Here is a 15,942-nt window from a genome sequence, read left to right as displayed (position 1 = left end):
ATCGCCTGCACTATCTTGAACTCCACGGGAAAAAATAGGAAGTTTCATGTTCATTAAGCTGAGAAAGAGACCTTTCCAGTGATGCAAGACATGTCATAGAAAATTGTACAATAATCCATAGTAAAACCATTATTAAAACACGATACTCCTCAAAGAGCCGCGCAAATGACGTAATTTTCAAAAAGCGCCGTCAACGTTGCGTTTGCGGCTTTCTTCATTGTCGCACAAAAAATCCGACGTCTTCGGGGCTCCCCTGCTCCACTGGAACTTAAATAACCACGGAATTCCATGAGATACGTCATAGGCTCTTCTTAACCGATTAGAGGGGGGAAAATCCGCAAGATGCCGCAATAAGCGCGATGAAAATAGCTTCAGGGAATGCCGAGCTATGATCGTCCGGACCTAAATAATGTTTCAAATTTTGCAAAATGCGTCCTGCGGTTGAAAAATAAACACAGTAAGTACATTTTTGAAATCATAAAGAACATGCACATTTAATTCGTTTTGAGGTGAAATAAACATTTTGAAGCGTATTTTGATCGTGAAGTTGGGATACCAGCTTGAATTTTCATCGCATCCTGGATGACGCCGTTGTGCGGGCGAGTCTATTTTTGTATGAGCCGTGTCTCCCGTGACGTCATTTTAGTCCATGACGTGGCATCGTTTCTTTCTTCTCATTGGACAGCATGTGGCAGGATCGTAGGGAATCTCCAGTAGGGAGGGGTGATGGCTGTTTATTCGAATCAATCAGCTGGAGGGGATTTCCCAGGATTTCTTTGTTGATAGTGATGGATTTCTGGGTTTTCCCCAGTACTTACTCTATTTATGCACAGGATACTTCGTTTTCATGCGGTTCTGTGCCTTTTGGCACACTAGATAGGGTTTATCAAGGTGTTTCTTTGCAATGAAGACAGACTAGGCCTACTTTTTATGCTATTCCTTACTGCCTTCACTATGTTTGTTTACACTTTGTCTTTTTTGGGTATTTTCCAGCACCTTCAAGGAGCGGTTAGTAAAGTAATTCAGTTATTACTACTTGTAGGCCTTAGAGATAGTACATAGTAATAAATGTATTTAACACTGTGACATTTATTTCATCATCTATTTTCAGGTACTGGTAATGCGAAGGGTGTCAAAAAACATGAAAAAGAAGACGACAAATAGTGCCAAAGGTGCCGTCCAACTGTTCATGTCGGTCATATCCTTATTCTAAAATGATATTTTTGACAAAATTGTTTTCCTGTTAAGAATAAACCTTTATTGATGATCATGAAAGCATTGTTCTCTTCCATACCTTTATTTTGATACCTTACAACCTATACTTCTGAATACCATGGCGTGGAAGTCGCAAATTCCTTTGTCGGCCATCTTTGATTAAAAATGGCCACCAATGACCTTGTTTTGTCCTAGAACTACCTTGCTGAATTCATAATTAGGACATAACTAATGATGATACTCCTTATTTGCTCATCAAGATGTTACTTACCATAGTTGGCGTGTAGTTGTTCTCATGGTCTGAAAATCCAAGATGGCCGCCAAGATGGCCGCTTCAAAAGCGCTCGAATGACATCGACGATGAAAAATTTGGATTTGGCCAAAAATTTTAGAATAGATAGGTAAACAGCAACATTTTTGGTGAGTCAAGGCCAAAGTTGTCTGACAGTGAAATAAATAGCTGTTTTGCCTTAAGTAGGCCAATTTGAATGACGTGTTGCACCTTCACTATTTCCCTCTAGGATAATAAGAAAAGAGGGGCCGGCGGCCAACGTTGTTTCCCCTATTACTCGACAAGTTGTGGACCGATTTTCAAAATTCAAAAACTTTTTTCTCTTTTGCACATCCCTCTTTCATGAAAAAGTTGAACAAACAACATTTAGGGTATTCTAAATTTTGATGTGGTAATGCTACATGTATAACCTTAACTTTGGAGGAAATATTGGGTATATGACCAAATTTGCCTCGCAACACTTTTTCTGACCAGTTCCCGACATACGACCACATCACATATCCTCCGGGTTTTTGATTTGACCTAATTTTCAAGGTCACAGAGGTCAAAGTTTTCCGACAGCACCGTCGTTAGTCAATGGTGGCACGTTTTGTAAACAATTCAGCCAGAGGTCTCAAACTTGGTACAAATGTACCCCTGGGTGACCCCTACTCGGAGACTGAATCTTGGTGTCATACCTTTCACGGTTTGGCCAATAGGGGGCCAAACGTCAAAAGTGAAAATATGTTTCTCCTCTCTTTTAAAATGTCTAAAATGTCCTTTGACAACAGGTGAGCACATGGTCCCTGGACCATTTCATTATGACATTAAAATATGTTGCCCCGCCCCCCAAGTCGAAGTGCGGGCACTGAACCGTGGAGACACATCTTCCTCGTGTTATTGATCAGAAAGGGCCTAAATATCGCACCGTCTTTGGTAGGTAATTCTTCCAATGGGGCATCACATCCTCCTGGTTTGCCATCACGCAGCCTCGTTGTCGTCCGTCGTCATTAAACAATAGTGGCACGTTTTGTAACTGCTAAAGCTACTGAACTCAAACGTGGTACACATGTGTCCCTAGGTGACCACTACTCAGACAGTCCAGACCGATACCATTTTTGGCTCACCTGTGGTGAGCCTTTACCATGACGCGGCGTCGTCGTCCGTCGTCATTAAACAATAGTGGCACGTTTTGTAACCGCTAAAGCTACTGAACTCAAACTTGGTACACATGTGTCCCTAGGTGACCGCTACTCAGAGACCGAATCGCGGCCTCATATGATTCATCATGGTTTGGCCACCAGGGGGCCAAAGGTAAAAAATGAAAATATGCATTTTCTCCCTTATTCCTGGTCCGAAAAATTTGAAAAAAATATGGTAGGTACTCCTACCAATGGGACATCACATATCCTCCGGGTTTTTGATTTAACCTAATTTTTAGGGTCATAGAGGTCATAGTGTGTCGGCAGCACCGCAGTTAGTCTATGGTGGCACGTTTTGTAACCGCTTTAGCCAGAGATCCCACACTTTAAACAAATGTACCTCTGGTTGGCCCCTACTCATACACCAAATCGTGATGTCATACATTTCACGGTTTGGTCAATAGGGGGCCAAATGTCGAAAGTGAAAATATGCGATTGCTCTCTTATTACTAGTCCAAAAAATTTGAAAAAAATATGGTAGGTATTTCTACCAATGGGACATCACATATACTCCGGTTTGATACTTTGATTTGACCGTATTTTCAAGGTCACAGAGATCAAAGTGTGTTGGCGGCACCGCAGTTAGTCAACGGTGGCACGTTTTGTAACCGCTTTAGCCAGAGATCCCAAACTTAGTATGAATGTACCTCTTGGTGGCCCCTACTCAGACACCAAATCGTGATGTCATTCATTTCACGGTTCGGCCAATAGGGGGCCAAATGTCAAAAGTCAAAATATGCTTGCTTGATACTGCTCCTCTCTTATGTCCTTTGATACAGGTGAGCACATGCTCCCTGGACCATTTCATAGGAAACTTATTTACTGATTTGGAAATTGTTTTCCTAGTCTGGATATCAAAAATAATCAAGAGCATACTTCTGCTCTTGCACCAGTAATGTTTCCTGGACCTGTTATTGGAAATAAACTTTTTCCAGGAATGGAAAAAAATGGAGGTCAATCCAAAGAGTTCCTGAATAGGAAAACACTTTTGTATAAAACGAGCAAAAAGGCAATGGTAACAGAGGGTAACAGTGATCAGATAGTATGAGACTGATCCAGTAGTATGATCTTGAGAAGTGACAACCAGTCATGCCAGTGGCAATGTGGCAAACCACCGTGGCAGAACCAAAATAAGTGGGGAAAACATGGAGGTTTCCTTATCTGGAAATAAATTTGCACCAGTTTTCCTAAACAGGAAATAATAATGGTTTCCTAAAATGGTAACGGTCTGGACTATCAGAGACTGAAATGCGGCCTCATATGATTCATGGTTCGGCCACCAGGGGGCCTGTTAGGGCATCAGGGTCATAGATAAGTGGATAAATAGGAAGTACTGTTAGTTAACATGACCTTAAGACGACCTAGATAATACTACAGGGCCAAAGGTAAATGATGAAAACATGCAGGGCTCCCACCATTCCTATTTCCTATAATTCCTATATTTCTGGCCTTGGGGCTGGTATAATTCCTATATTCCTATATTTCCTATATTTCTTGCAATTTCAAGGATAATTCCTATATTTTCAGGCTTTTTACCCCAACCCTCACTCATTTCACTGCAGTGTGTGTCCAATGCACTTCATATTTTCCCTCAGACATGTCAGATCCCTCAATTTTTGGGTGCTCGCCAGTTTATTTGCAAGATCTTCTAACAATGTACAACCCGTCCCGATCATTGCGTTCCTCGGACAGACTGCTGCTGGTGCAACCACGCAGCAGGATGGCTTCCTCTGGAGACAGGGCTTTCGCTTGTGTTGCGCCGCGCCTGTGGAATGGGCTACCACAGGAAATTCGTGCGAGCAGCAGTATCCTTGTCTTCAAGAGAAAGCTGAAAACTTTCCTGTTCTCTAACTAGGCAGCAGTCTGTCAAAATGGCCAGCAGCTTATATTTTTTTGATTGGTCTCTCTGGTGTCTTTGATTACGTTTTTTTTGTGGATATAGGCACCTTAAATCCCAAATGATTGATTGATTGATTGATATAGTTGTAATGATTATCTCACGCGCCCATCAACCACTCAAACCCTAACCTGGCAATATTTCTGGACACACACCAGCATCAATTGATAGCCATAGATTTTATAAAAACAGCTTTCAAAATTTCTTGCTGTCTGAATTACTGGCTGCTGACATAAGTTCCAGGTTCGATAACAGTAAGATAGAGAACATGACATGGGTGACTGCCTTGAAAACTCATTTCACCTGAAAGTGATATCAAGGACAGTATTCATGTCAAAAGAGGAACTGACACGTTGGAGCTCGAACTGCTAATAACCCATTCAGTGTGAAGATCATGTGCATATAAATACATCCTGATAAAACCTGGGCTTTGGGGCTTTGTCCAAATTATTTGCAGCGATTCTGCGGCGAATTTGCAGCGAATCTGCCGCGAATTTGCGAGGATTTTGTCACAGAGGTCAAAGTATACTTGAATTTACGAAGTTTTATTTCTTCACTACCACTAAAGCTATTGACCTCACACTTGATACATATGTACCTCTAGGTGATGTTAACTTGTACACCAAGTTTCAATCTTGTATGATTCATGGTTTGGCCACCAGGGGGCGAGGTGTGAAAACACATTTTTTGCAATTTCCCCTTGATATTGGTCGAAGCTCAACCAAATTGTTATGGTGGATGCATCTAATGGTGGGACAAAACATATCCTTCAGGTTTTTACCTTGGCCTGCTTTTCAAGGTCACAGAGGTCAAAGTATACTTGAATTTACAAAGTTTTATTCCTTTGCAACCACTCAACCTATTGACACCAAACTTAGTACATATGTACCTACCTCTAGGTGATGTTCACCTATACAGCAAATTTCGGCCTTCTATGATTCATGATTTGAAATACATTCGAACGTTGAAATGTTCTCCCTTATCATTCATTTCCATGGTGGATGCATCTAATGATGGGACATAACATATTCTACAGGTTTTGACCTTTAAACCTACCTTTAAATGTCACAGAGGTCAAAGTATACTTGAATTTATGAAGTCACTTCGAAATTTTATTTTTTAGGCAACCAGTTTAAAAGCTATTCATCCCAAAGTTGCTACATATATCTTGGTGAGCACTGAATAGTCACATCATATTACTCACCATTGTGCCATCAGGAGGTCAAATGCAAAAAACAACATGTTCAGCTTGATTACATATTTTTAGGCCATACACTCAACCACCACAAACAATTCCTGCAAGTAAAGTTTGCCTGCTTTAGAAAGTCACATGCCCATCTTTTCTGGACTTCCAATTTAACATTCAGGTCCGGGGCATATGCCACGCCCTGCGTTGCTCTTGTTGAGTTATACGCGCACAAACTTTCCTGCCAAATGTCCTTGTTACATCCCAAGGACACTGTGCATTCATGTAGAAATGCATGACGAATCTTGCCATGACGTCAAAATGCCACGACGTCGTGGCAAGATTCTCCGAATGGCGCACGTAAGTTTGCGCGCTATAATTCGTAAACTACTCGGCGGATTTCTAAAAAATCAACATTGGATATTTCAGCTCAATGTATAGTATCAGGATCACACCTGTTTAAGAGGTCGGGACCAATTTTACTTCACACTAACCCCTTAAAGGGGAGGGGCTCCTCTATTTTGGGAATAAGCCTTTATTCTGACCCAGTGGTAATCAGTGATGATTCTTTGAAATGCAAGAGATTGTGATTGTATAAACGTGGATGATATAATTTCTTTTTATCAAAAGTAAAAATATGGTCAAAATCAATCATGTGTGAGCAACAATAAACCATCTTGATCCAAAAGTTACCATAATCGTTATTCATTTCCAATAATCAGGTTTCGTCAACTTTTGATCTAACTGCCGCCCGCAAAACACCCGTGCCGTTTCGGAGGTGTGGTGCCACCTTCAACGTTGGCGCTGAAGAATATTCGTGAGGTATTATCACAGAATGTGGAATTCCTATAGGTGTATGGAATATGGTACCCCTCCAATCAGGTTGCTTTTTAGCTCACCTCTTAGCAGAGGTGAGCTTATCCCATACCGTGGCGTCCGTCGTCCGTCGTCGTCGTCGTCGTCGTCGTCGTCGTCGTCGTCGTCGTCGTCGTCGTCGTCGTCGTCGTCGTCGTCGTCCGTCGTCCGTTAGCAGGGCACGTTTCGTAACTGTTAGAGCTATTGAGTTGAAACTTGGTACACATGTACCCTTATGTAATGACACCTGGGAGACCAAGTTTCGGTCCGATTCGTTTCATGGTTTGGCCACCAGGGGGCCAAACGTTAAAAGTGAAAATATGCAATATCTCCCTTAATAGTAGTCCGGAAATTTTGAAAAAAATATGGTAGGTACTTCTAGCAAAGGTGCATCATATATCCTCCGGGTTTTTGATTTGACCTCCTTTTCAAGGTCACAGAGGTCAAATGGTGTAAATTAGCCGTTAGGATGTAACGATGGCACGTTTCTAAACTGCAATGACTATTGATACCAAATTTGGTACACATTTACCCCTTAGTCAGGTGATCTCAGGGACCAAAGTTTGGTCCAATATGATTCACCACTTGACCACCAGGGGGCAAAATCCAAATACCTTAAAAATGTGATTATTCCTTAACTTCTTGCCCGATTGCCACCAATTTGATATCATGGGTACATCTAACCACCATACAGTATATGTCACACAGGTTTTTAATTTGACCTTCTTGTCAAGGTCACAGAGGTCAAATGGCATAAATTCGCCGTCAGGCCGTAACTAACTATGGCATGTTTTTTAACTGCAATGACTATTGATCACAAATTAAGTACACATGTACCCCTTGGTCAGGTGATCTCAGGTACCGAAGTTTGGTGCGATCTGATTTGCCGTTTGGCCTCCAGGGAGGGGGCCAAATCCTAAATTCTTCAAAATGCCATTATTCCTAGTAATGACTTGCCCGATTGGCACCAATTTTATATCATAGGTACATCTAATTCTAACATCCATTCAATGTGTCACCCGGGTCTTCTTTGATTTGACCTACTTTTCAAGGTCACAGAGGTCGAATGTACTGTAAATTGGCCATTTTGGGGAAATTGTAATTGCTTGGACCTACATCAAACCTAACACTACATGACACAAGACCATGCTCTTTATCCATCTTTCCTCCACATGAGGTGAGCACAATGGCCCTGGCCATTTCATTAAGCCTTTCATGCATCGATTGGCCTGGATATCTAGGTGTGCTTCTGGCTACGCTTACTACCCTTAACTCCAAGGGGGAAAAGAGCTAGTCTCTCACGCCAGACTTATAATGAAATCATAACGTCTGGCACACAACTAGGAAATCCCAAAAATTTGAGGCATCATGGGTATCAGCAGTCGACATAAAACCCGGTGCCTTCTACAGCTCATTCTGCGCAAATCAGCCACGAAATACACTATGACCGCTCTAAGATAAAAGAATTATAATGAAACTTACCAGTTAGCCCCTTGAAATCCACTCAGAAGTTGCAAAATCTGGTTTTGAGGCCAGTTTTGCAGATAATCCTCTCGCTTCGATTTCAACCGTCCGCCATTAGAGCCTTGAGTCTGAACCAATCAAAAAATTCCTTCCAGTCACGTGAACCGAATCGAAGGTGGATTGATGAAAACTGGCTCTATACATGAATATTCATGAGCTGCATTAATGAGCCACGTGTACCTCAGCCAATCAGCATCCAGACCGGATCCACGGTCTTATTAGTATTCACATTTTGCAAAACTCAAGTATTGCCCCAGGCGCTTGTGAGCGACCCCTTTCAGGTGCGAATCGAGCGGCTGGGTGACCGAGGCTAGAAAAGAGCAAGTGGGATCCCCGATAGGCCTACCCTTATTTCTCCTGTCACGTGGCCAATCGAAACCGCACATCGTGGCTATTCCCTTCCTACTCGCGTTCACTAAAGTATTTTTGCCCCGTCAAGCATAAAACCTGCATGTACGTCCTGCTTTGGCAGCGTAACGTCAGTATGGGCGGTTATTACCGCATAAATGGATCTCGCTTGATTTAGATTTTTATTTGTGTTTCTTCATATCTCAGCTGAAACAGATCTACCAATAAACAGATCTTCACGACTAAAACACGTTGTTAAGGCTCGTTTTTTATATCCGCGCTTAAGATCTCCCGCCGCGGCGCAATTGAAAGTCACGCGTGTTTAAAACTACCGGCGTGCAACTTTATCTTTTCAACGGATCTCGTGCTACAGATCTTCATGCATAAGACGTTTGGTGGCGCTGCTGTCGGGGCGGGTTTAGCCTCGTACCCATGATCTTTAAAAGCAATTGTCCCGATGTATAAGTATATCCCCCATAAGTCCGACACACCATATGTCCGACACCCCAAGTCCGACGAGAGAAATAATGTCTTAACTTTTCCCATCAGTCCGACACCCCAGTCCGACATCAAAGAAAAAGATGTCATAGCTCCGACGTCCCATAGGCCTAAGTCCGACAATTATAATCCCTATGAATGCCCTACTGTCGGATTTGTGGAGTGTCGGATCCCGGACTGATGGGAAAAGTTAAAAATATATTTCTCTCTTGTCAGACTAATGGAGTGCCGGACGTGTGGGGTGTCGGACCTACGGTGTGTCGGACGCTGAGGAGAGGGCGAAGGGGGGGGTATAGGGGAAAGGTCACGCACTGAGTGCGCTGGGTACGAGGTTGAACCCGCCCTGAGCGCAGCGCCATCTAACGTCTGATACACGAAGATCTGTAGCACGAGATCCGTTGAAAAGATAAAGTTGTGCGCCTGCATTTTTAAACACGCGTGATTTTCAATTGCACCACGGCGGGAGATCTTAATCGAGGATATAAAATTAAAAAACGAGCGCTAACAACGTGTTTTAGTCGTGAAGATCTGTTTATTGGTAGATCTGTTTCAGCTGAGATATGTAGAAACACAAATAAAAATAAAAATTAAGCGAGATCCATTTATGCGGTAATAACCGCCCATACGTCAGGACCCAAATTCTCCAAATGACGTCACGCTCAAGATTCCAAGGCGCGCTCATTGAAAAATCGCTGTTTGTGGGGTCCGTGCTTTTAACGCGGATTACTCATAACTGGCTGCATCGTTTAGACCCAAATTTCGGGTACATATTATACCAAGCTATTAGAAACAAAATGTCTTCACAACATAGCAAAATCTGTGCGTGACAGTTCCAAGTGTACATGGTACTGAAATATGGTACCGGTAGGGTATGTACTTCTACTTCTAAGCAATGGTACATCATATGTGCTTTTTTTGGCTCACCTGTGACTGTGAGCATATGGTCCATGAACCATTTCACTTTATGGGTCTTCATTCTTTGTGTGTGTCATCACAGAATTTTTTTTTTCACTTTCAGGCTGCAACCAGGTTTTTCATGGACGAATTGATGCTATTGTGGGTTCAGTTCCAATTGTTACAAGAAACCTTAGTGACGATGAAGGTGAAGATGAAGAAGAAACAAATGAGGATGAACCTCCAAGAAAGAAGTTTTGTCTGGGCCATCGTTCCTCCATTGCCTTAGAATTCAAAAAGGAGTATGGTGAAAATAAGGCAGGTCTTTGTGCAATGAATCAAGCTACAGCCATTTGTATTGTATTTTCATTTTATCAGCAGTATAATTCTGATAAGCGAAAGGTACAGGAACCTCAGACGGGACTGTGCCCTACCATCCTTCTCTCTAAAAAACAGTTTTCAGTTTGTCTGTATGATTCTGTAAATGACATACTCTTAAGGACTCAACCCATGCGTCTGCAAACTAATGGCATTCTTGAAAGGCATGCTCTATTCTACCTTTGGTGTGTCCTGAGTTGTGACTTCATATGTCCTGATGAACGAGCTGTGAAATTCAGATCTGGTTTCCATGAACGATCCTCAGGCATTCACCACTATCAGGAGCACCTTAAGCTGGGTACTCACTTTCACTCACGTCATAAGGAACAAATGGTGGTAAAGAATACGGTTATACTTTCAAGAATCCCAAATTACCTTCGTCCAGCAAAATTTACATGTCCTGCTAGTACATCATGTACATAGACACGATAATATTGCCTAAATGGGCTTTAAGGTAAAGCACTATGGCCAGGGGTATTTTCCCCAAGTCAGTTTTGGAACACTTATGAAATGAGTGGATAAAAAACCAATGGACCTGATCAAATATCACTTTGGCGTGAGTCTTTTTTTAGCATCGATGCCCAATTCGGACTCGGAGTCCGAATTTAGACTCGTAGAATTCAATTTCTAGTATCGAAAGGGACCGAGGGAATATGCTGCTCCGCGGTAGTAAGTGGAACATCTTCATCAATACTGCATACAATTCATTCCCACTTGGTAGGATCATAGTAGGGAGGGTAGGCTATCATCTGATACCACTCATTTTGCGGTTATGTAATCCCTAGCAACACCATAGCAACCCAGTTTGTATGCTGTATCTCAATCATTGTCAATACTGGGTTATGTCATCCCTAGCAACAAAAGTCCTAAATCGAATGGGATAGCCCATCCTTCCTGCTATCATCCTACCAATTTAAAATTATTTGTATACGGTATGTCCCACTCATACCGCAGAAAAGTGGGTGTTGCTATGGTGTTGCTAGGGGTTACATAATCCAGAAACGAATGTGATCAGATCATAGCCCAGCCTCCAAGCTATCACCCAAGGAGGATACCACGGTGACGTCACGGCTTTTCCAAGATGGCGCTGCATATTGTAAACAAACTCGATCCACGACCAAGGGAAAATCAAGTCATCAAAAAGTTAGATTTTTCGCATCAGATCAGAGTTATTAGTACTTTTCTGCTATGAAATAAGTCTTCAGACAATAAGCTATCATTTGAATAATGAAAAGTGCTGTTTTGATGGGGAAAAATAGGTTTTTTTTAACCAAATAGCCAGGCACCGATCTTCCAAAATTAGCGATGGTTTCAAAACAGTCTCCCAGATATGGGCAATCTCTTCATTTTCATAATGGGATTTGGAGGCATGTTTACAGATTTTACAAGTTCGCGACCTGTAGGACCTAAAACTCGCATAGATCCCCATAGATCCCCTCTATTTGTCGAGTTAGCGCCCCTGTAAGATCATGCATTTTCGGACAATAGAACGAAATCTTCCCGCGGATATCGCGGTTTCGGTGATGATTTAAGGAGAAATTGACTGTTCTTAGAGTTGTATGGGACATAAATGAGTTCATACTTCATGAATACATGAATATATTATGATATGGGCGGGCTTCTAAGTCAAAACAATAACAAACTCAACTGCATCTCTACTGTATATTGCGTAGTGCATTGCCTAGTGTATTTCGTAGTGTATTTTAGCGGAGACATTATTTCCGCACTTTGGCCACGCCAAACGTCTTTTTTATTCGTGGAAGTTAATCTGCTCTGTAAATTTTATTTTACACAGGAAGAATCCATACTAGGTATTGCAATATTTCATGTCTATTGGTGTTTTTGTGTACAGGAGCGCACCAGACAGTGAGACGTGGAGATGTGCTCAGTGCTGGTGCTGTCAGTAGACTGAATCTGATTGGCCATAGCGATCACTAATATGGGTCGGGATCACGTGATGTGACGTCACCGCGGTATCCTCCTTGGCTATCACCCAACCAAGTCTCAATGATTCGTATGCATCTATGCCAAAGATGTCCCAATTCTACCGCAAAACAATTGGGTTGCTATGGTGTTGCTAGGGGTTACATAATCCCAAAACAAATGTTATCATGTTATAGCTCAATCTCCCAGCTATCACCCTACAAAGTTAGAATGATTTGTGTGCATTATTGTCAAAGATGTCTCACGACAAGCGTTTTGCGTGTCAAATTCCTATGAATTTAAGGACTTTCACTAAATTTTCTCAAAATTGCAGCCTAGACTTTTGAATTTACAACCATCATTTTTATGCAAACATTCAAAGCAATCTATTGATTGTATGAGACACTTTCAGATGTGCAGCGTTTCTTCTCGATGGGCCGTTTTTTGGGAAGGATGCCGAATTTAGAAACGATCAACGTTTGTAAATTCGGACTCTGAGTCCGAATTCGGACTCGCAGCGAGTCCGAATTCGGCATCGATGCTAAAAAAAGACTCACGCCGAAGTGATATTGCTCCTTCGTGGTTTAGAGTTTTCACAAAAAATCATTACTGGAAGCTGTAGCATATTGTAATATGTCCCCAAATAACAGTAGAAATCCATGAGAAACTGCAGTAAAAAACAGCCCCGTATGTCTTAGGTGAAGTCATTGCAGTTAGTGACAACCTTTCACGTTGACGTTTCATTGAATAACTAGTTTTCTGCCACTTACTTTCTAACACACAATTTATGCCTTGGCAGGAAACCGATCATGTGTGAGCCCCTCTTACATCAACAATTATTGGCATATTTTAGACTATTTTAGACGAAGCTTGCAGACCGAGAAATTCAGCTTACCTAATCACCAAGCCTGCACTAGAAATCATGCCTAGCACCAAACTAGACTTTCAGACGACCTCGATACTTCTGACTGACACGACATACGTGCGCCTTGGTATTTTACCTCAATAAAGCCATCCTTCCTCATGTTCATTGTGAGTGAACGTACATTTTCCTTCTCAAAACAGGCCACATGTATGTATACTTTAATTCCTTGTGAATAAGATTAGAACCTCTCCTAGCCATAGCAAGGCCTAAGTAGTCCCGCCCATCATGTGAAATAATTGTGCTTCGTTTGAATACCTAACATTTGATTTGACCATATTCAGTACACACACATGTCTCATTGCATCACAGCGGAAACCACAGATTGACTGTCATCCAATCACTATTGGTAGGCCTGGTTCGCTCAGTCTATTTGCGAATGGATGGCAAGGGTGGTGGTTACATACTTCATGACTTTGGTGGATCTGCCCGGATAAAAATGGCTGCTGGTTCTTATTCGCAAGTAATTAGTATTTTTAAAGCATCGCTATTTGGCTAATTTTTTCACTCCTAGTCTTACTGAACCGCCGCCTACAATAGTTTTTCAGGGTGACTTCAATACATTATTCTTTCAATCAAATCCAGCAATGTGGATTCGGTGGGGTGCAGGCTACCTAAATCATCTGTTTTGCATTTACCAAAAAGGCTAAACTGGTTTATTGCTCGCAAAACCAGGCAGTCTCCACTGTTATGAAGGCCCAGCCGACTAGGCCGACTGAGTCCAAGGTGACTTTGGTCCAACTTCAGCTCGCTGTAATGTCAAGTAATTTTAAAAGGGCATGTCACCTGAAGGAAATCACCCAATCTGAAGACATGCTAAATTTCAGTTCTGGGCCATAATGATAGATAGCAGCACCAGTTTACACAGTATGAACTGGTGCTGCCAGATCTATCATTATGGACAATAACAAGGATTAAAAGCGGGTAATTTACTTCAGGCAATATGCCCTTTTTTAAGAGCCATTGCACGAGAAATCCAGACAATATAAGACAAATGTAACTGTTGACCCACTTGATTGAAATAATCTACCTGTTATGTAGTGGGGGAGGATACCCAGACTTCACAACCAGACATGACAGTGGCGCCCCCTGGAAGTTTGGGCCTACTGTGCTGATACCTTTCCATTATTTTTTGTAAAAACTTTGTCTGGATTTCTCGTGCAATATAACATGTATATAAATATAATATAACAGTAACAATTATAAACACTAACTTCAGTATGATTGTAATATCTATTATAATAACTACCGGTAGCGTTTTATACCCGTCGCAAATTGTAGTACAATCCTCTAGGCCCGGATGTAAACCGATATAATCTCTCTAGCTTATCGCTTAAACACCATATACTGTAGAACAGAATAATTTCGCGCCGTTAAATTTTCACGAATTGCTGATCATAGGCCTATTCGTGACAGGATATTTTTGCGAGACAAGGGCCATTTTTTTCCAGATTTTTTCGATGGCAATATTTCCAGAAAGGTGCTGTTTAGAATTCCCCTAATTCGGCACATTGCATAACAAGGACAATGGTTTCGCAAGCACTTGTGTCAATAATTTGAGTTTGGCGTCCCTTATTGAGTTATTAACTGAATAAAGGGGCAAATTAGGCCTGCGACTAGGCTACCAAGCTACCGAATAGGCTGCTTGGGGGACCAAACAATGGCTTCTGATCACGGAATGAACTCTGATTACACGAATCGCTGCTGAATGAAATCAGGTTAAAAACAGAAGATTTTCGCGGCATAAAGTTTTCGTGACCTGGACCCCTCGCGTAATATGCGAAAATATCCTGCACGCGAAATTTTCCTGTTTAAAGTACATTGTAGCCTCAAATTACGCTTGCTTGACGGAGCCGGAAAGGTCCTCAGTGAAAGAGGTAATATCTGTCATAATATCTGTCAATCACTAATAGTTATTCTTCTCCTTGACCAATAGAATTCCTTGATCAACCTGCACAATGTCATGGCTTGAGCAGTACTTGTGGTTTATGAATATAATCCTGTTTATTCCATTCTACTATTATCTGTGAATTTAGTTTATTTGGTGGATTGTTTTAACAGCTGAGCATTAAATAATTGAGCCTTGAACCTTTCTGACCCTAAACCCAAACTTCTGAATGGGATCATATTTCTTTAGGCCAAAACTGTAATTTTTTTAAGCATTCCTTCAGCGCCTTCATTGGCACAAGGGCTGACGACAGAGCACTTTCACCATGGGGAACCAAATCCAGGTTCGAGGCTATATTTTGTCTTGGTTTTAGACACAACCACCCCGGTCGTCCAAAAGAATGAGACAGCAGAGAAAGGTGGCGGTCATGTCTGATTTGACATATATCGCATTCGGATCTCCCAATGCAGTTTTATATCTCACGTAAAGGGCATGGTCACTTAATGACTTGAAGTAGACATGTTTTACCAAGTCTAATTTCAGATGGTTAGAGTTCATTTACAAAGCCAACAATCAATAGTAATGATAGATTATAGCTTCTAGTACATCATGGGCACTTGAAAATGAATTGGGATTGACCATCATTAGAGGAAGGGGGTCTTTCGATTTTGGTTGTAGCCCTACTGTGATTCACGGTTTGGCCAATATGGGGCCAAACGTCGGAAATACAGCTAGTACCATAAATAAGTATCACATCGTAGGCCGGCTTCAACGACACTGTTGATGGCGATGACGGGTTCAGTGGACTAGTTTGGAAAAAATACAACAGCTCCACCCTTTTAGTATACCCAGTTTGTGACTTACGACCAGAGGCGGATAGAGGATATTAGAAATGATTGTCAAAGGGTAAAGGTCAAATGGATTGCTCTAACCACAGAAAT

General features: G+C 41.8%; 1 protein-coding gene across 1 annotated transcript in view; it reads left to right on the top strand.

The window, feature by feature from the left end:
• The window catches only part of LOC135488512 (uncharacterized), a 53,006-nt gene extending 37,872 nt beyond the window's left edge, over positions 1-15,134 (top strand). Inside the window, exon 3 of the mRNA XM_064773149.1 lies at positions 10,015-15,134. Within this exon, the coding sequence (XP_064629219.1) occupies positions 10,015-10,691 (677 nt within the window). The 3' untranslated portion in view covers positions 10,692-15,134. The remainder of the gene's footprint in view (positions 1-10,014) is intronic.
• The last annotated feature ends 808 nt before the right edge of the window (positions 15,135-15,942 follow it).

This window comes from Lineus longissimus, chromosome 5, assembly GCF_910592395.1.
Source record: "Lineus longissimus chromosome 5, tnLinLong1.2, whole genome shotgun sequence".
In the NCBI taxonomy this organism is placed as follows: domain Eukaryota; kingdom Metazoa; phylum Nemertea; class Pilidiophora; order Heteronemertea; family Lineidae; genus Lineus; species Lineus longissimus.
Note: the sequence above shows the minus strand (reverse complement) of the source record. Positions and strands in the feature narration are given on the sequence as shown.